At 44.1% G+C, this 21442-nt stretch overlaps 1 protein-coding gene across 2 annotated transcripts in view; it reads right to left on the bottom strand.

Moving 5' to 3' along the window:
* The window catches only part of LRRK1 (leucine rich repeat kinase 1), an 89045-nt gene that overhangs the window by 58364 nt on the left and 9239 nt on the right, over positions 1–21442 (bottom strand). The window contains exon 2 of one of the 2 annotated variants that reach the window (XM_028705809.2): positions 17782–17993. In XM_028705809.2, the coding sequence (XP_028561642.2) occupies positions 17782–17848 (67 nt within the window). In that variant the 5' untranslated portion in view covers positions 17849–17993. Of the gene's footprint in view, positions 1–14546; positions 15037–17781; positions 17994–21442 lie in introns of those variants that run through there. The other variant, XM_028705811.2, reaches the window with a different exon arrangement.

Below are 21442 nucleotides of genomic sequence, written 5' to 3' on the forward strand. Positions count from 1 at the left end.
CTTGTTTTACTGTGCATTCAATTGCGGGTGTTTGTTTTAATGTTTTGATGGAATTGTTTTTACTGCACATTTTAATTACACATATTTATTTTGCAATTGCTATTGTAAACCACCTAGAAGACACTTTGGCAATTAAGTCATATATAAATTAATTATTATAAACAAGAAATAATGACGCAACTCTGATCAACCCCAGCCACCACAGCCATATTAGCTGGGCTTGATTTGGATTACAAATCCTATCAGTCTAGGGATGGGGGATAAATTTGATTCAGTTCACATTTAAAGGCAGATCTATCTAAACTGCACATTCTGAAACATTCCAAGAACTGAAACGTAGACATCCTTTGAACTTTGCTCTTCTCCAACTTTTGCAATGCAGTTCTCTGGCCGAGTAATATGTACAAAAATGCACAGACTAGGCCAAGTGGTGCATAAAAAGCCATATATTTGTGAAAATAACAAACAAAAACGCATTTTACTAGGGGGATATTTGCTTTGCAAAAAGGTATGTGTGAGGCAAAAGTGCATTCCTAAATGCATATATTAGAAGAAAGTTCCATAAAGGCATTAAAAAATTACAAACTGTCGTTGAAATAAGGGGAACTGAACTCAAGAGTGGAGAAACGAGAAACAAAGAGAACCTGAGTCAACAGATTCATCCATCCCTACATCAGCCCCATCTGGAGGGCATCAGGATTGGGAAGACCATGGCAAAAAGGCTTTTAAAAAATCATTATAATGTTCCCGCCATCCCTTAAAAGGGAGAGGGGCTCGGGGTGAGCTGTGGGGGGATAGGTGAGGGGGTGTGAGAGGTGTGGGGCAAGGGAAACTGTCAAAGGGGTTGGCGGGGAGACGGGTTTGGAGAGAAGAGTGAACAGGGGCAGTAGCCACCAAGACCATTGTAATAGTGGCATGTCAGCTGCTACAGGGCTCTTGGATTGGTTTTGCTGCTGCTAAAGACTTGACACGGCTACCCGTCTGGTAACCTTCCACAAACACTCAATGGGCTGAAAGAAGAAGCTTAAGTGCAACCCCCTACTGACAAAGCAATAACTGCCATATGGGGTTCTCTTCACCCTCAGAAAGCACACCCTAAAACAGGGGGAAGAGTTGGGCTCCATCTGCAGCTGTCCGCAAATACCCTTGAATAAGGCATCTTGGATTACCCATAAAGTCTGACTAACTCGTCAATTATTCAAAACAGAGCTCAGGTCGCTGAGACAGCCGAGACGGCTCCTGGGATTTGCGCCATTAAGCTGCGAAGGCATCAATAATCTCCCATACGATCCTCCCAGGCCTTATAGAACGTGGGAAGGACAGGATGATCGGTCAAAGCTGGGGAGCTGGCATTGGCTCCAGCTGGCATGGTAGAGTAATGCCCAGAGAGGCCGGACCATAGCTGTCAACTTTACCCTTTTCTTGCAAGGAATCCTATTCAGAATAAAGGAATTTCCCTTTAAAAAAGGGGAATGTTGACAGCTATGGGCCGGACTCCATTGGAAGAATCCGAATCCAGTGGCAGGGAGCTGAACCAAGGAAGTAGATGACCACACTAGGAACTAGACTTGGGGTGCAGGCTTCAGCAGGGTGCCAGCACCACCTTACCCTGAATTCTTGGGTAGATGCTGGGGTCCAAGGAAGGGCCCACCCTTGATGTCTGCCCTCCTTTCCTCCAGTTAACAACAACAACAACAACAACAACAACAACAACAACAACAACAACAACAACAACAACATATTATTATTTCTACCCCACCCCTCAGGCTGGGTTTCCCCAGCCACTCTGGACGGCTCCCAACAGAATATTAAAAACATGATAAAACATCAAACATTAAAAACTTCCCTAAACAGGGCTGCCTTCAGATGTCTTCCAAAAGTCAGATACAGTGGTACCTCAGGTTAAGTACTTAATTCGTTCTGGAGGTCCGTACTTAACCTGAAACTGTTCTTAACCTGAAGACCACTTTAGCTAATGGGGCCTCCTGCTGTTGCTGCGCCACCAGAGCATGATTTCTGTTTTCATCCTGAAGCAAAGTTCTTAACCTGAAGCACTATTTCTGGGTTAGTGGATTCTGTAACCTGAAGCGTATGTAACCTGAAGTGTATGTAACCTGAGGTACCACTGCAGTTGTTTATTTCCTTGGCATCTACCGAGAAGGCCCTGTGCCTGGTTCCCTGTAAGCTCACTTCTTGCAGTTTAGTATTCAACACAGTGCCAGGCGGCCAGGTCTATCTGCCATTCCAATTTCCCACAATGCCTCAGATGTAGCATCTCTGTGTGGGGCATTATTGAAAATTTATATGGTAGCTAGGTCTCTGTCACTCAACCAGGTCTTAAGTGCTATTTCTGCCCACTGCTGACACAACATAAAAGAGCCCCGGTCCCTCGGACAGAAAAGGGACCCTCAAATCTAAGGCTGGGAAGCAGGCAAAAAGTTCTGCTCTGTTGACCAGGTTAAGAGATGGCTGGTCTCCTGGTATGCATTTGCAAAACTATGCCAGGTGAAATCTTAAATTCCAGGGTTTGGCTGAGAGTGGGTTGGAAGGAGGGTGGAGGCTGAGGTATTATTAATATTACCAGAAATATAATGGATCTAGCATGTTAAAATTTGCAATGAACTTCAGCATCTGAAACAAATCCTTGTTGGTAAGAGAAGCAAAAATAAATTGGGCAAAATAAGGAGAGGCATAAAATAAACTCTAGTAATATGATGCATCTTATGAGGATACATAGCTCCATTCAATGAAAGCTTATCAAAATTCCAGTCCTCTCCTGTTCCTCACATTAACCCTACATACTGAAAGCTTTATCAAGAGATATCTTAAGCTTGCTACAGAAGTTGATCAGGCCCAGATTCTGGTGAGCCTCCAAGGACAACCTGTCATTTTGGGGCAGCTACCACGGACGCGGGTGGCGCTGTGGGTTAAACCACAAAGCCCAGGACTTGCTGATCAGAAGGTTGGCAGTTCGAATCCCCACGACGGGGTGTGAGCTCCCGTTGCTCGGTCCCTGCTCCTGCCAACCTAGCAGTTCAAAAGCACCTCAAAGTGCAAGTAGATAAATAGGTACTGCTCTGGCGGGAAGGTAAACGGCGTTTCCGTGCGCTGCTCTGGTTTGCCAGAAGCGGCTTAGTCATGCTGCCCACATGACCCAGAAGCTGTATGCCGGCTCCCTCGGCCAAGAAAGTGAGATGAGCGCAGCAACCCCAGAGTCGGCCACGACTGGACCTAATGGGCAGGGATCCCTTTACCTTTACCTTTACCTTTACCATGGTGCTCTCTCTCTCTCTCTACACATGCCATTGTGCTTGTTGGTCTATAGCAGCCTTCACAAACCTGGTGCCCTTCAGACATTCAGCTGCCCAAGAAATCTGGAGGGTACTAGGTTGGTGACGGCTGATCTATAAGGCACACCCAAAGACAGTGATAGGAAAAACTTGAGCACGGAGTTTTGAGAGACAGGATTTTAAATGCAATATTCCTCCACTTCCTGGAAAAAACCCGCTCTAATAATATAAGCAGTTTTTAATTCCGTTGTGCCCCAGCTCTGCGTTTAACCTAGTTTCAACAGTGCAAAACAACCCAACAACATTTGCATGAATCTCAAAGAGTCGCTGAAAAAAATATGTACAGCATAATTAAACTTATTACGCAAACACAGAAAGAAATAAAATTTTGTTGTAGAGCTTAACTCATGGATTGCAAAGCTGGCATCTGTGGGCAAAACTCTTCTGCAGAGGTGTTCCTTAGTGTCTGCAGGGTCCCATCTTCTGACTAAAACTAGGCTTTGAAGAAGCCCCCTTTAGCCAAAAGGATGAGGTGACTCTTTTATCAATTGGCTTCTTTTACAAGCTATCCTTAATGCTAGTGTACTAAGGAACAAAAAATAGAGGAATTGTGATAAACTGCACATTGCAACTCACATATCCTTTACATTGGGAGTAGGTGGTAGATCTCTTGGTAATGTGCAATAGATCAGGAAAAGTACCTGATTCCCAATTGTTTAAGAATGGCAATAACACCAACAAAATGACTTTTCCCAGTTAAAGTATACTGCTGAAATGAAGGACAATAACCAGGAGTGTGTGTGTGTGTGTGTGTGTGTGTGAGAGAGAGAGAGAGAGAGAGAGAGAGAGAGAGAGCACGCATGGTTGAGTTCTGATACTGAACATCAATTCCTCAGCTCAGAATGTGCTCAGAGGCACCCTGATCTAACTGCATGCCTTCTAACATCCCCTATTATGCCTGAAATCTGCACGCGCACCCCCCCCCCCCCCGCTTTATGGCATAAACATTAAAACGGCAGAGTAGCATTCTTTAGTGGGGGAAAAGCCCAACTGTCTGTCATTCTCTAAATATAAAGCATAACTCTTGATTTGTGTGACATCAATGCGAGTCGTTTTAAGAATTCTAGAGTTCTGAAATACCCCCTTTGAAGGCTTTTATCACCATCTCTTATTGCCTTTATTTAGCACTCTGGATGGTTTTCTGGATGGATTTACAATTTTTCCCCCATTTTTATTTGCAGGAAATAACTATATATATATGACAAAACACAAAGTCAAGGAAAATGGAGCTGCTTCCATTGCAATCTCCATCCAACGGCCACCTCGCGCAGGGAACTCACCTTGTCATTATTCGGAAAGGCAGCTCCAAACCCCTCTGAATTTTAAGTCAGATTTGAGGCAGCGCAATCTGCAAAGTCCAATGTAAGCTAAAAGGCCATTAACCCATCACATGCTGCAAGGAGTGCTCCCCGTGCGCTCTCCCATGCGCTCAGCACCTTGTGGCTGAAAAGGAAACCTTGGTCTGAAATAATTACAGATAATTTTTCACTTTGGTGGTTAATGGACATATCTGTGTCCCCTTGGAGTGAAACCCAAGCTGTGGGTTGTGAGATAAATAAGGCAGCAGAAAAATGGGAGTGGGGTGGGGTGTAGGGGGGAGGGAGAGCTTGCAGGGTTACCTCAGACATCAAAGTCCTGCATGACACCAGATGGCTGGGGCTGCAATTTATTGGATTAACCTTTTCCTGTTCCGATACTTGATTGATCAGAAGATGAGCAAGCCAGAAAAAGAAAGCAGCGGGTGTGTTCACGGATTTCAAGAAATAACCAAGTATACTGATGCAGATGTATGAAAATTAAACTAGATTTAGGCTGAAACCCTTAAAAAAATTATCAAACCACTTACTAAGGAGTTTGCTTAATCAAGGTTTATTTCCAAACAATGATTTGCATAGGGAGTCTGAAATCCCAGGCACACTTACCTGGCAAGTAAACCTTGTTGCACACAGAACATATTTCTGAGTAAATATGAGAAGGATTAGTGGTGCAGAAAGGCAAATATAAACTCTGGACTTGGTGGGTCTCGTGCCCCCCTTTAGTTGGCACCGTTCTGCTTCATGTACTTCACACAATTTGGGAAGCTGGTCTTGTTAGGTTCAGAGGATAGCTCCTTCACATTCTGCTGGTGGTGCCCTGGACTTCTGCCCCAAACCCAGTGCACCACTGGGCAGGACTGTTCCGATAAGATTTGAATTATAGCATCCAAAAACACAGCCGGTCGTAAACAATTGCCCAACAACAGAGGCAATTTCTGCAGCAACTTCATGCTCTGCAAATGCTCCCAAGGCAACAGAGATTGGCTGCATACATGCCATTTATTTAAAGCACATGAACCCCTCCCCCCAATCCTGGGAACTGTAGTTCACCCTGCACAGAACTACAGTTCCAAGTACCCTGAACAAACTACAGTTCAGAGGATGCTTTCGAAAAAGCCATGTGCTTTAGGTGTGTGGAATGGCTGTGAACACTGTTAAAGATAAAGGTAAAGGTAAAGGTACCCCTGCCCGTACGGGCCAGTCTTGACAGACTCTAGGGTTGTGCACCCATCTCACTCTAGAGGCCGGGGGCCAGCGCTGTCCGGAGACACTTCCGGGTCACGTGGCCAGCGTGACATCGCTGCTCTGGCGAGCCAGAGCCACACACGGAAACGCTGTTTACCTTCCTGCTAGTAAGCGGTCCCTATTTATCTACTTGCACCCGGGGGTGCTTTCGAACTGCTAGGTTGACAGGCGCTGGGACCGAGCAGCGGGAGCGCACCCCGCCGCGGGGATTCGAACCGCGACCTTTCGATCGGCAAGCCCTAGGCGCTGAGGCTTTTACCCACAGCGCCACCCGCGTCCCTCATACAGTTCAGAGGATGCTTTCGAAAAAGCCATGTGCTTTAGGTGTGTGGAATGGCTGTGAACACTGTTAAAGATAAGTTTTATTTAAAATAACAATAATAAAAGTGGGAGGTTTTTATATCTATGGACAACTTGGTATCTGGAATTGTAATAATAATGTATAATAACAATTTATTATTTCTACCACGCCCGTCTGGCTGGGTTTCCCCAGCCATTCTGGGCGGCTTTCAACAGAACATTAAAAACAGAATAAAACTTCAAAACTTCCTGAAACTGTAGCTGGACTGTTGCATTGATGCTCTTCTTTGTAGTTGTTTGTTGGTAGTTGTTTATTTAATTGGTATACTGCCTTTCATCTGCAGCTCTCAGGGCAGTTCACAACGTAAATATACAATATGAAAGCACAAAATACATGATTGAAAACAGGAACAAAACAACCTACAAACCAATATCCCCTGCCTTGTAGAATTAAAATATCCCCAGATGATACACGCCTCCTCTAGCGAAGTGCAGCTGTCCATGTTGATCCTTGACCAGCAAATATTTGATACTTGACCACACACCATACATTTAAAACATATGACTACCCACACAAAGCATCCTGGGAACTGTAGTTCACCCATCACAGAGCTACAATTCCCAGCACCCTTTTTAAATATAAAAAACCCAAGGTGTTTTGGGGGTTGGGGCGTTGGAGGAAGCTGTGAGCTTTAAAAGTTCGGTGTGTCTGCAGTCACAGACCCTTTTTTTTTTTAAAATGCTTTTTATTGTGTTTTCATCATCATACACATCCACAAAAACAGAACCAAAGAGAAACATTCAACATTAAGCAGACATTACAGAATGAAAAAGAAAGAAAGAAAAAAGAAAAAAAGAAGTAAAAAGAAAAAAGCAAAACAAAACAGAAAAAACACATACTGCAGTTTACTGACACCGACTTCCTTCCCTCCTGATTTCGGATGCCTACTTTTAATAGTTTCGTCTTACAGCTGGTGTTGGTTTTTAGTTTATAACATCAGAAGATTTAGATCAGACCTACTGTAGTTGGTAAGTTACTAAAATTGCCTTCGATATATACCATAAATTTGTTCCATTCCTCTTTTAACTTTGTATTTTTTTGATTTCTTAATCTTTGCGTCAATCTTGCCAATTCTATAAAATCATATAATTTCAGTTGCCAATCTTTCAGTGTTGGTAAAGTTGGGTTTTTCCAATTTTGGGCAATAAGTATTCTAGCCGCAGCTGTTGCGTATTGGAACAGGGTTTTATCTTTTTCCGGTATTTCTTTTCCGACCATCCCTAGCAAAAAGGCCTCTGGTTTTTTGGGGAACGTGTATCTAAATATTTTTTTTAATTCGTCATATATCTGGTTCCAAAATTTTTTTATTCCCTCACATGTCCACCACATATGTATAAAGTTCCCCTCACTTGTTTTACATCTCCAGCAGGCCTTGTTACCAGTCTTGTACATTCTATTTAATTTTTCTGGGGTTAAATACCATCTGTATATCATCTTCTCTAAGTTTTCTCTAATTGCAGCACTTGCTGTGAATTTTATTCCCTCGTTCCATAATTTCGACCATTTCTCGTGTTCTATATTATATCCCAAATCACTTGCCCACTTTACCGTAACTTCTTTAATTTCTACCTCTTTTGTATCGGCTTCCAGTAAAATGTTATACATTTTAGATAATAACTTACATTTACTTTCGATTATTTCTATTTGGAATTTTGATTTTTTTTCGTTCATTCCTACTTTCCTATCTTCCGTCCATCTTGCATTAATCTGGTGGTATTGAAACCAGTCCTTCAGTTTTTCTTTCAGCTCCTCATACGGTCTTAGTTTCCAGCCTTCATAGGAGCTTGTCAATAGGTCTTCATATGTCAAGCCTTGCTCTTCCGTATTTATTTTTTTAAATGATAGGATAGCTGTAGGGGACAGCCACCAGGGTGTTTTTGGTTCTAACAGTTTTTTGTTTCTTTCCCAAACTTCATAAAGCGGGCCTCTAATTATGTGACTCGAAAACCCCTTATGTACTTTTCCTTTATCTAGCCAAAGGTAGGCATGCCAGCCATACCTATTGTCTACACCTTCAAGATCTAATAAATCCACATCTTCCAAAGTTATCCAATCTTTCACCCAACATAAGCAGGCAGCTTCGTAATATAATTTTAAGTTGGGTACCGCCAGCCCTCCTCTCTCCTTTCGATCTGTAAGTAGTTTGTATCTGATCCTTGGCCTTCTACCTTGCCATATAAATCTTGAGAGTGCTTTCTGCCAGTCTTTAAATATTTTATTCCCTCTGATCAGCGGGATGCTTTGGAAGAGGAACAACATCTTAGGAAGAATATTCATTTTTATTGCCTCCATCCTACCAAGCCATGAAAGATTGACTCTGCTCCATACATCCAGATCTTTTTTTATTTTGTTCCAGGTCGTTGTATAGTTGTCTTCAATCAGATTTATATTTTTAGGTGTGAGCCAGATGCCTAGGTATTTTATTTTTTTGGTCACTTTAACTCCATGTTGGCTCTCTAGTTTTTCTTTTAAATCATTTCTCAAATTCTTTGTTAATATTTTGGTTTTTGATTTGTTCAATTTAAATCCTGCTAATCTGCCATATTCTGCAGTCACAGACCCTTGATGCTGTTTGGAAGCCTATTCAGGCATATTACAGGCAGTTATGACAGACAAGCCAGCTTGCCCGATCGCTGCTCCACTTCCCTCTGCGACATGTAGATACAGTGGTACCTCAGGTTACATACGCTTCAGGTTACAGACTCCGCTAACCCAGAAATAGTGCTTCAGGTTAAGAACTTTGCTTCAGGATGAGAACAGAAATCATGCTCCGGCGGTGCAGCGGCGGCAGAAGGCCCCATTAGCTAAAGTGGTGCTTCAGGTTAAGAACAGTTTCAGGTTAAGAACGGACCTCCGGAATGAATTATGTACTTAACCTGAGGTGCCACAGTAAAAGGCACTGTCCTGAGATGCACATTTTGTTTGGAAACTGTTCAAAATAGGTTGCTAAGCAGAATTGGGGATCTGGAGACTTATCTCACTGCCACCAGTGCTTTAAAAACTGCGCTGGCTCCAGGCCTGTAACAAGGCTCAATTCAAAATGCTGGTGCTCGTCTTTAAAACTCTTATTGTACTTTAAAACTCCCAGTACGTTTCTGAGCACAATTCAAAGTGTTGGTGCTGACCTTTAAAGCCCTAAACGGCCTTAGCCCAGTATACCTGAAGGAGTGTCTCCACCCCCATCGTTCTGCCCAGATGCTGAGGTCCAGCTCTGAGGGCCTTCTGGTGGTTCCCTCACTGTGAGAAGCAAAGTTACAGGGAACCAGGCAGAGGGCCTTCTCAGTAGTGGCACCTGCCCTGCGGAACGCCCTCCCATCAGATGTCAAGGCAATAAGCAACTATCTTACTTTTAAAAGACATCTGAAGGCAGCCCTGTTTAGGGAAGTTTTTAATGCTGTATTGTGTTTTTAACATTCGGTTGGAGCCGCCCAGAGTAGCTGGGGAAACCCAGCCAGATGGGAGAAGTATAAATAATAAATTATAATAATATTATTTTTGAATTTCTATCCCGCCTTTCCTCCTAAGGGAGCCCAGGGCAGCGAATGTATCCACAATTTAAGGAAACAAAGAGAGAACAGAAATATTCTAAAACAGCGAAAACGTTCTAATTTAGGGTTGCCATGTTTCAAAAATTTAAAAACCAGGGTACCCCAAAAGTTGTTGAGCTTTTTCAACTGACTCGTCTAAGATCCAGGAAAAAGTGCCGCCTTTCGGAAATCCCCCCCGGATGTCAATTTTGCCTTTGAAATCCCAGTCATGTCCGGGAAAATCCAGGCATATAAATCTAATTGGCTTAAGGCCAGGGTGTGTGGGCTGGGGGGAGAGGGGTAAGAACCTCAGTTACTTTCAATGCTTCTCAATAATATTTGTGCATCCTCACCCCTAAGCTAGCAGGTTCCTCAGCAATGCTCCCTACTCTTTGCCTTGTTCTTGCCTGCCTGACCCGCCCTGAACTTCAAATCTCCATGGGTCTGTTTTCCGGGAATTTTCCTGATCTCTTTGGCTAGTTGCCAGGCTGCACCACCCACATCCCAGCTTGCTTTCTTAATAAAATGTCAAGAAAGAAGGTGATGAAAAAACTGAAAATGACTCAGCTCTGGGGTGGAAGTTAAGACTATGCATCTTGCCTCCTGGCCTCAGCCCAGTCCTGGGAGTCTGCAAATATTCTTAAAACTGCAAGCAAATCCTGTTCCAATGTCACTGTCAGTTCTCCCCTCCCGCCCCTAAATTGAGATGCATTCATGAAACATGCATAAAGGTAAACAGCTCTTGACAAGCCCTTTCATGTTGCATTTCCAAGGCAGATTTGCCTGCACAAAGGGAATAGGCGATCAAAGCCCCTGAAAATGTAGCCAGCAAAAAAATAAAAATAATATGGAGAAGGCAATTGCTGGACATCGGAATAAGTAGTCAGTCATCAGCTGCCGGAGCTGCACCTCAGGCCAAAACTTTGCGGCTAAATTCATTACCAACTTCCTTCACTCAGAGCCCAGGAGACCCTAACCTCTTCAAATCACTGGACACTGCTTTTGTCATGAGCGCGATACATTTAAAGCAGCATGGTACCAGTTAAAACACTCGTGGCTCTCCATTCGCGTGCCCCATCCTGGGAACTGCAGTTGGTTAAAGTTGCTGAAGGTCGGTTGGGAGAAACCTATTACCCCTGGGAGAGCTACAATTCCCAGAGTTCCTGGGAAGAAGGAACTGATTGTTAAACCACTCTGAATATTTCTTAATAGGAGAAGCTTTCCTTAGCTTGTTCTTTATACAGCTATCCCAGTTTTGATGTCTTGTTAACAGCCAGCAAGTTATCTTACGCAAACTCTTCAATGCTGCGTGGAGGTGCTTTGAATGTGGTTTACCCTGGGGAAATATGATGATGAATAAAACTCATTAAATATTAGGCAGGTGCTATCCCTATCATCTTTTAGGCACCTATCTTCCTCTACCAACAAGCCTTTAAATAGAGATTTCCCCCAGTGCCATTGTGTTGAAATCGTTTTAATATCTTTCAATTGTGTGTTTGCAGCCCTAGCTTTTTGGGGAGAAAGGGCAGGATATAAACTAAATAAATACATACATAAAGCATGGGCTCTACCACCACCATGCTTAGCTCCCCACTTCAAATAGAATTCCCATTCCAGTACCCCAATACCTTGGAAGTTGAACAGAATTCGTTCTGGAACTCCATTCGACTTCCAAAACGTTCGGGAACCAAAGCGCGGCTTCTGATTGGCTGCAGGAAGCTCCTGCAGCCAATCAGAAGCCACGGAAGCCCTGTCAGATGTTCGGGTTCCAAAAGAAGGTTCAAAAACTGGAACACTCACTTTCGGGTTTGCGGCGTTCGGGAGCCGATTTGTTCGGGAGCCAAGGTGTTTGAAGTCCAAGGCACTGTTTAGGGAAGCTTTTAATATTTGATGAATTATTGTATTTTAGTATTTTGCTGGAAGCCGCCCAAAGTGGCTGGGGAAGCCCAGCCAGATGGGCGCGAAATACATACATACATACATACATACATACATACATACATACATACATACTACGACTGTATACACATAGTAAACACCCTCCAGACTGGTAGCTCTCTCTCCCTCTCTCTTTTTTGGTGGGTCTATCCTGCAAAGACACACTGCTATTGTGTCTTTGACACAGTAACAGTGCATTAGTGCTAGATTTATACCAGGCCGTCCACATGCCATTCCATTTCCTTAGCTGTTCTGCAATGCTGCCCCAATGCTAATTGTATTGCCAGCATCCAAGGGGCATTACTGAACAACGCTGCAACGAAAGTTGGATCCCCACCCTCATGCATTTGTGGCAATGAAAGCTTGCAGGATTTCAGCAGGAAGTTACGAGATGTGAACTGATGGGAAACGAAGCGGAATGCCTGCCCTGGAACTTTTTCAGGCAGAAACAGTACTGAAAATGGGACCGCGTATAACGACCCCGATACCATCCTGAGCACAAATAACCACGAATGCACAATGAAAAGGACATCTCAAGGGGTCCAGAGGCTCTGACCGTTACTCAAAGCACAGGCGGGGAATGGAAGGCAGAATTCGATGCAAATAATTACATAGCTTTTTCAGAAGTTCTGCAAACTCTTTAATACAAGACAAATAGGGATTCTCAGAGAGTTCTTGCCTGGAGTGATTACCAATGTTCTCTTTGCATTCCCTGGTTGACTGAATTTGCAATTCAAATTGATAATTTTTATGTAACACAAGTCACGGTTGATCATACTCCAAAATGTACACAACACTTCCAGGCTGCAAAAGGGCAGGGTTTTCTCTCTCCAGATTTTCAGTTAAGCAGTATTTTGTGCTAATTAAATAAGAATAATGATCAAAATGTTCTGCTCCAAGTAAACCCAGTTCAGTATCAAAGTGAATTTCCACAGCCAGTAAGTTCCCAGTTTAAAAAAAATCTTCCAATAGCTGTGAGCTCCCTCAATTGCTCTCTTTAAGCTCCAACCTCATTTCCTCACCTCATTTTCCCTCTTCAAATGTTATTATTGACCTACCTCACAGGGCTGCTGTAAGGATTTGTAATGAGCATTGAGGACTCTAAAGCAACATACAAGTACTATGTAATTATCATAAATCTGCAAAAATTCCGCCTTTAAAAAAACCCTTGCCAACCTCCATCTCTCGTTCTTATGGAGGTGTAAAATTGCATCTGGGCTGCTACCGCTTCAGGCTGCAGATGGGAGTCTCACATGACTGAACTCTCTTCCATGCAAAAATCCTCCCTGCACACAGAAACCCTAGAAACCTAGGGTTCTAAATTAGCTTTCTCTGTGAAATGCTAATTTTGTATGGAGAGAGCCACCAATGTACACTCACACCTGTAATCTAAAGATGTAGAGCCCTCACACATCGCTTAGCGACAGCTGGGCCTGGGACATTGTCAGGAAATTATATATTAAGCCGCCTGGAGGAAGTTAACTAACGGAAACAGCTCAGCAAGTGGAACAGAAATCAACTCCATCCTCATTTAAAGAGTCAGCACAAAGATTAGTTTCACCCAGGGCTTTTTTTTTCAGCCGGAACTCACCCAGAACTCAGTTCTGGCACCTCTCAGATGGGCACCATTGCTATTATAAGAGAACAAAGGAGGCATGCATGAGCTCGGGCACGTTTTTCTAGAAAAAATAGCACTGGCAGGACCATGGTGGGAGCCTCTTTCCATCTCTCTAAATGCTTCAAGACAGCCACTTCAGCTCCCTTGGGAGCTATCCTCCAATCTCCTTGACCACCTTCCACTTTCACCTGTCCTGGGGCAAAACATGGCGACTGTAAGTGGTTGACAATGGAAAGTGCAGGCATGACTGAACAAACATGACAAATATTGTTACGGAATCACAGAATCACATCCAACTGTATGGAAGGGACCATGAGGATCAGGCCCTGCAGTGCAGACATCTTTTGCTTGTGCAATAGCTGTACTATTTTATTCCACATCAAGCACACCAGGGCATAGCCTGTGGTGTCGCCCAGATTTTGGGACTTCGACTCCCATCAGCCTCAGCCAGTGTGGCTAATAGTCAGGGATGATGGGAGTTGTAGCCTAAAACCTCCAGAGGGCGTCATGTTGGCTACCCCAGATATACAAAGAGATGTTCAAATGGTAACAACCCCAGATACACACAGAGATGCTAAACATATAAGACCATAAAACGAACCCCGCTGGATCAGGCCACTGGCCCATCTAGCCAAGCATCCTGCTCTCAAAACAACCAGCCAGATGCCTATGGGAAGCCCATAAGCAGGACTCTCCCCTCCTACGGTAGTATCCTGCAACTGGTATTCCGAGGCATATTGCCTCTGACTGTGGAGACAGAGCTGCTGATGCAGTCCAGTTATACAGTCCAGTCCCACGTATGCTTATCCGAAAGGAATTCCCACAAAGTTAAACTGGATTAAGTCACGGGTAAATGCACACAGGGTGACAGCCTTTATCGTTTCTTGTCCTCTATTCCTCTAACAAAGCAATATTCAAAGTGAAACAAATCTCAGTTATGCCCTGATGAAACACAGTAGGGAAACACCTGCTATGTACCACTAAATTTGGGGGAGATTCTCCCCCCTTAAAAAACAGTGCTCATTGTCATAACAACCTAAAGCAATTCAGATGCTTTGTAATAAGTTCTTTCTTTTTACAGAGCACCTTATTCTTTTCAGGCATCCGGTAATTATTACATTCATGGTTCAACACGTACACGTACATACACAGAGAGACACCCAAAAATGAGTTTTTAAGATATAGACTCACTGCGAGGTGGAAACAGAAGCCTAGAAAGTAAATGCCATCCACGCTCATGGAGACACAGGGATTTGCCCTAGCCCTCTGTGATCCCCAGTGAGAAAAGACCTTTGATAAAAGGCTAAAAAGCACCAGGATAAAAACCAGCCGGAATTTCTTTGCGATCGCTCAGGGAAATCTGCAATTGCACCACTGTCAGAGCTTTCGTTTAAGCCTGGCTCACAAGCCAGCATCCAAAACGCATCCCTTCCCCATTCATAAATATATCTCGTTAACGAACTGCAGGCTGCAAAGGAGTGAGAATGGAGACGAATCCATAAACACCAGAAGTACAGCTGGCAAGGTATCCTTATGGCTTTCTTGCAGGACCTTCATTGTCAGAGCCGAGACAAAACGTCTTTCTGCCATGGTTTCCATAACGCGACACCCACGTTGCACACTGGTGCTGTGACACAGACTGCGATGTCTGCTGGCTTCTGCTGGAGGTGGGGAGGGAGACTGACAGCTTGTAAGGTCGGTGCCTGATTAAAGCAATGGGGGGGGGGAGCAGGTAAATGAATCTGGATTTGACGGAGCAGGGCTGAAATTAGGGCTAGCTCAAACGGGGCCTTAAGAGGGCATTGGGAGTGTTTTGGGTTGGAGACACAACCTATGGGCAGTGCCATGATCCCTGTACCCAGCACTCAACCGGACACTGAGTTGGAGGCTCCAGGGGCTCCAGATGGGAGTGCTGGGTTAAGGGCTCAGGCTGACTGGAGAAGAAAGGGAGACCAGTGTGCATTAGGCAGCTGAACAATAACTCCCAGTAAAAGGTAAAGGTAAAGGGACCCCTGACCATTAGGTCCAGTCGTGACCGACTCTGGGGTTGCGGCGCTCATCTCGCTTTATTGGCCGAAGGAGCCGGCGTACAGCTTCTGGGTCATGTGGCCAGCATGACTAAGCCGCTTCTGGTGAACCAGAGCAGCGCACAGAAACGCCATTTACCTTCCCACTGGAGTGGTACCTATTTATCTACTTGCACTTTGACGTGCTTTCGAACTGCTAGGTTGGCAGGAGCAGGGACCGAGCAACGGGAGCTCACCCCGTTGCGGGGATTCGAGCCGTCGACCTTCTGATCGGCAAGTCCTAGGCTCTGTAGTTTAACCCACAGTGCCACCTGTGTCCTAATAACTCCCAGAGGAACCTCCAAAACCATCAAGGCTGACCTATCTTTCCCTGAAAAGCCATATGCTGCCCACTGCATTCCAGCAGTCCAGGAATGCACTAGGAGGGAGGCTATGGAACAGAGGAGGAGTGGCTGCCTTCAAGCCAGAGGGATGGCCCTTTAAGGCTCTGAAGTTCTCTCAAGGGGGTGGAGCCAGGAGGAGGCAGTCTTGGGACAGAGGTATAAAAGACCTCAGTGTGCTCCCAACCTTTGTTGGAGACAGTTGCTCAGTTGGGGCAACCTTCAACCCGCCTTGCTGCTTTACCTGTGAGTTCTAGCATCAGGCCAGAACATGACAAGGGCACCTCTGGACTGTTAGTATCTTGTGGGAGGGATTCAAGGGCATGCCATGAAATTTAGGTTTGCACCATTGATGTGAATTAAAGAGCCCCACTGCCCTAATACAAGAAATCCACTTTTACAAAGAAATGGACTTTTTGCTGTTGCGAAAGTGACAGGGGAATGGGTGGAAGAGCTAGACGGTTACTGGGAAGACGTATAAACACCCCACAAGCAAATCAGGATGAGTTCTCATAGTCATACAGCCTCCTGGCAAACAAATCAGAATGAATGCTCAATAAATAGGTCATATGGTGAAGTCCTATGAAGAACAGGTGAGCTGAGCATCAGCCTTGTCAGTGGCAGGCAAGATGGCATCAATGGATCTCTCAGCTGGCTTCCAAATGGTTCTTGTTCCTGTCTATAGCCCCGCCCTGCTAATCTCCAGCACCTACCACGGTTCAAATCCTGCCTCTGCCTGGGCACACTTTGTTCACATCAGCACTGTGTATTTTAAGCACTCTTAAAGAGTTGTGGCTTCCTGCAAAGAAGCTTGGGAATTGTAGTTAGTTAATGGGGCCGAGAGTTGCTTGGCGGCCCCTCAGAGAGCTATAATTCCCACCACCCTAAGCAAACTACAGCTGCCATAGGCTGTCCTCCCTGTTCCTCACCTGGACTGTGGTTTGGGCAAGCTGTCCACTATGTTGGCAAGTAGCCGGAAAGAGCAAGCAAGCTTGCTGTTGGTGAGGGCTGGGCTTTTTGGCTGGCCCTTCCCTATGGGTTTCTTTGGAGGGGGGCAGTGACGTGAGACTGGAAGGCAGGGCAGAGAGACAGACAGGGCTGCCTCCTCCGCTTCTATTCTCCACTGTGGTTTTGTCAGCAGTCTCCAGAGCCGGAGACTGACAACGGTGAAAGACCTCACCCCAAGGATTGTGGAAGAGGAGACTGATGATGAAGTTAGGTCGTTACATATCAAGGGATCTGATTTTTTTTTTACCTTGTGTCATCCAATTTTCTTCTGTATATAATTTTTTAATTCATTTTTTTTTGTTTTACAATTTAAAATATCCATTTTACTTCCTTAAGATATGGCTTCCCTTCTTCTCTTTCCATGGTTCATTTTACATATCATATATATCCCTGCATATTTTATAAAAACTATACCATTTTGTATTCCATTATTGCATCCATCAAAACTTATTTACACTGTTGAATTTATCTTAATGCTGCCAGCATTTTCAGCTGTACACAATTATTTCCCATATATTCAATAAACTTTTCCAATCTTTTTAAAATGTATGTTCTTCTTGTTCTCTTATTCTGTATGTTAAAGTCTGCAAGTTGTGCATATTCTGTCAACTTAAGTTGCCATTCTTCCGTTGGGACCTCGCTCATTTTCCATTTTTGGGCTAACCAAACATGGTCAACAGTAGTAGCATACATAAATAACCTTTCTTGACACCTGGGAATTTCAGTCTGAATTATCCCCAACAGAAAGGACTCTGGGTTTTTTTTTGGGGGGGGGGAGGTACTTTTAAACATTTTTTTCAATGCATTATGGATCATTTCCCATCATCCAATTTTCTTAATATTTTGTATACTTGTTGAATGATACAAACGAAGTTTAAATTGTTTTTTTAGCTCATCCCGTTTGTGAGTTATGAGTGCTTGATATTTCAAAGACCCTAGTATATACATATTTACAAATAGCTGCATGGAATTGTCAGAATTTGCCTTAGGCAGGAAATGTGTTTCATTTACCGTCTTGTGCCGCCATGTCTCTCTTGCTGTCGTCCTCAGAGTCCTCTGTTCCCACGCACCAGTACATTCTGGGCTGCTGCTCGGGCGTTTTGAGAAGTCGACTTTCTGATACATTTAATATCCAAAAATGAAGTTGTCGAAACTCAAAGGCGAGTGTCCAGCTTGGAGACTTGGGAAATCCTCGTTATGCAGCTTGGAAGAGAGTTGTTTTTCTTTAAAAAGGAAAAAAAAAATCTAAATTAATCCTTCCAGCGGGTCAGGAATTAAAAACACCACATTTTCTCCTGTCCCTCAGGATTCTTTGTTCCGTACATCACTTAAAAACAGTTATAAATAACTTCCTTATGCACAAGCTTCAATACATTGCAGCAACAGGTTCTCTGGAGTTTCATACTCTACATTCTTGTCTAATTTTTATTCTATTTTTATGGTACGTATATGCAGTGCTTTTTTTTCTATAAAAAGACTGTTTAGGGGTACTCTCATCTTCCTACTCATAATGAAATACTGCCCCTCAATGAGACCAAACTTAGATTCACAAAATGTTTAGGGGTATATGTAGCCCTGCATCCCCCCCCAAAAAAGCACTGCCTATATGTATTGATGGACACGGGTGGCGCTGTGGGTTAAACCACGGAGCCTAGGGCTTGCCGATCAGAAGGTTGGCGGTTCGAATCCCCATGACGGGGTGAGCTCCCGTTGCTTGGTCCCTGCTCCTGCCAACCTAGCAGTCCGAAAGCACGTCAAAGTGCAAGTAGATAAAAAGGGGTCCCTTTACCCTTTACCTTTTATATGCATTGAAAGGGTGGGAAAGAACCTTTGAGACTGGGCAGGCTTTAAATAACCCAAAGAAAGAAGCAAAAATGAGCTATGAGGAAGCAAATGGAAAGGTAACTGGAGGTTAGAATCTCTGGCTACAGTAAATGAAGCTTCTTTCCCAATGCTGGAATAAAGTTTTGCAGACAATGTGCTCGGAAGGGAAAGCCTTACCTAGTACATTCCCTATTTAGAGATGGAGGAGGAATTTATGAGTTAATTTGTGAGTGCATTTAGAATCAGGGTTGTGACATTTGATTAATTAAAAAGCATTTTGTACAATGAAAAAAAGGTGCCCCAGTTAATTGGCCAGAACATTTTAAAGCTGTATTTAATATTGACTATTTAAAAAAAAACCACAGAGGGCAAAGATCGCTTTAAGACAGCCACTCCTTCCTGTTATCTTAAGGTGCGTATCCTGGAAAAAAGAACAAAGACACTCCAGATAAAGCTCATAAAAAGTTCAACTCTATTCATCTGGGTGTGAACAGAGGCAATGGTTTACTGTTCTATGGTAGATGTTAATATATTCACCACTGCCAATGGGTGATATCACCAATCACAAACTGTGAAGGACCATTGTGCTCATTTTGCTACACTTATAACTTATACGTTACTCAGGTGCCAAGATGGATAGCTCACTTGGATAGAGTGTGGTGCTGATAATGCCAAGGTTGAAGGTTTGATCCCCATATGGGACAGCTGCATATTCCTGCATTGCCGGGGGTTGGACCAGATGATCCCCAGGGTTCCTTCTAACACTACAATTCTACGTTTACAGTATCACCAGTTACTGCTGCCTTTGAGATGTGATTTTCTTTTGTGGCATCTGTAAATACAGGCAATCCCTTATCATTTATTCCTATTTCCGCTGAAGAATGTAAGTTGTGTTTTTATACGTCATTATAATTTTATAATTGTATCTATTTCACTCACTCCTGATTCTTTATTTTGACTTTCTTACTGAAAACTCCTTATGTTGAACTATATCGTCTTGTTGTTCATATGCTTGTTTTTCTCTTTGTGTGTATTTTCTGTTTTTGTTGCTCAATAAACTTTCTTTTTTTAAAGAAAAGTTGCTGCTGTGGTCATTTTGCATCCATTTGCAGCCAATGTGGCAGCTTCCAGACCCTGATGGACCTCAACACCCATCAACCTTGGCCAGTTGGAACCAATGGGAGTTGGACTCCAGCAAGCCCATTGGCGACTCCTGATTGAACCTAATTGTCACAGACTGTACTTTTGCATTCTATTGCCATTCAACTCCGGCCTTTGCATTTCCTCCCCTCCCCCTTTATCTTCCTATATACATAAAAACTTAAGGCTGTCATCACACAACCCTCATCTGTAGTGCCACAGCATCACAACCCTGGATTTCCATGAAGAAGTGGACTGGGAAAAGGGAAAAGTGAGCTTAGTAGTTGCATGGGGTGGGAAGGAGAAGCTCTGGAAGGTAAATGTGTGTGGGGGGGATTGCAGGGGGGGCTTAGTGAGCAGAGCAAGAAGGGCACAGCTCTTTGTGTGTGTGTGTGTGTGTGTATACACCTGACAACTGAGAGTGACACTCTGTGCATCTAGTGAAGTAGGCTGTAGCTCACAAATACTTAAAGGTAAAGGTAAAGGGACCCCTGACCATTAGGTCCAGTCGTGACCGACTCTGGGGTTGCTGCGCTCATCTCGCTTTATTGGCCGAGGGAGCCGGGGTACAGCTTCCGGGTCATGTGGCCAGCATGACTAAGCCGCTTCTGGCGAACCAGAGCAGCACACGGAAACGCCGTTTACCTTCCCGCCAGAGCAGTACCTATTTATCTACTTGCACTTTGACGTGCTTTCGAACTGCTAGGTTGGCAGGAGCAGGGACCAAGCAATGGGAGCTCACCCCATCATGGGAATTTGAACCGCTGACCTTCTGATCGGCAAGCCCTAGGCTGTGTGGTTTAACCCACAGCGCCACCCGCGTCCCTCGTACAAATACGTATCATGCCATAATAAAATGTGTTTTACTAATGTGACAAGCAGACTCACATGGCTCCCTCTCTGGAAATTCTTTTTTAAGACCCTATCTGCTCCTGCACAGTGCAGCATATAAAAAACAGAGGCTTTCTTTATTTAGAACTACTGTACCGTGTCTCCTCATATTCACAGAAAACCAACTAAGATCTCTTTAGCTGGGTTCATAGGCAAGTTGTCACCTGATGTTGCAGGCATCCAATGGGGAGTGTGCAGGTGTGAAACTGGGTCACCCAAAGCCATAGTGGGAACCGACAAATCTGCCTTATACAGCGACACCATTCTGAAACCCTGGAGAAACACTGCAAGACACTGTAGGGGGTACTGGGCTGGATGGCTCAATGGTCTGATCTAGTACAAGGCTGCCCATTGTTCAGATTGTTAGCCCATCTAGTTCAGTATTGTCTGCACTGACTGGCAGCTGCTCTCCAGTGTTTCAGGTAGGGGACGCTCCCAGTCCTACCTTGAGAAACTGGGGATTGAACCTGGGACCTCTGGTATGTAAAGCAGCAGCACTGCAACTAAGCTACAGCTGTACCTCGGCTCCTGAATGCCTTGGGAATCAAACATTCTGGCTCCCGAATGATCTAAATCCGGAATGATCTAAATCCTGTGGAACGCCCTCCCATCAGATGTCAAAGCGATAAACAACTACCTGACATTCAGAAGACATCTGAAGGCAGCCCTGTTCAGGGAAGTTTTTAATATGTGACATTTTAGTGTATTTTTTATCTTTGTTGGAAGCCGCCCAGAGTGGCTGGGGAAACCCAGCCAGATGGGCGGGGTACAAATAATAAATTATTATTATTATTATTATTATTCCAGTTTTTGAACG

This window comes from Podarcis muralis, chromosome 14 (assembly GCF_964188315.1).
Source record: "Podarcis muralis chromosome 14, rPodMur119.hap1.1, whole genome shotgun sequence".
NCBI lineage: Eukaryota > Metazoa > Chordata > Lepidosauria > Squamata > Lacertidae > Podarcis > Podarcis muralis.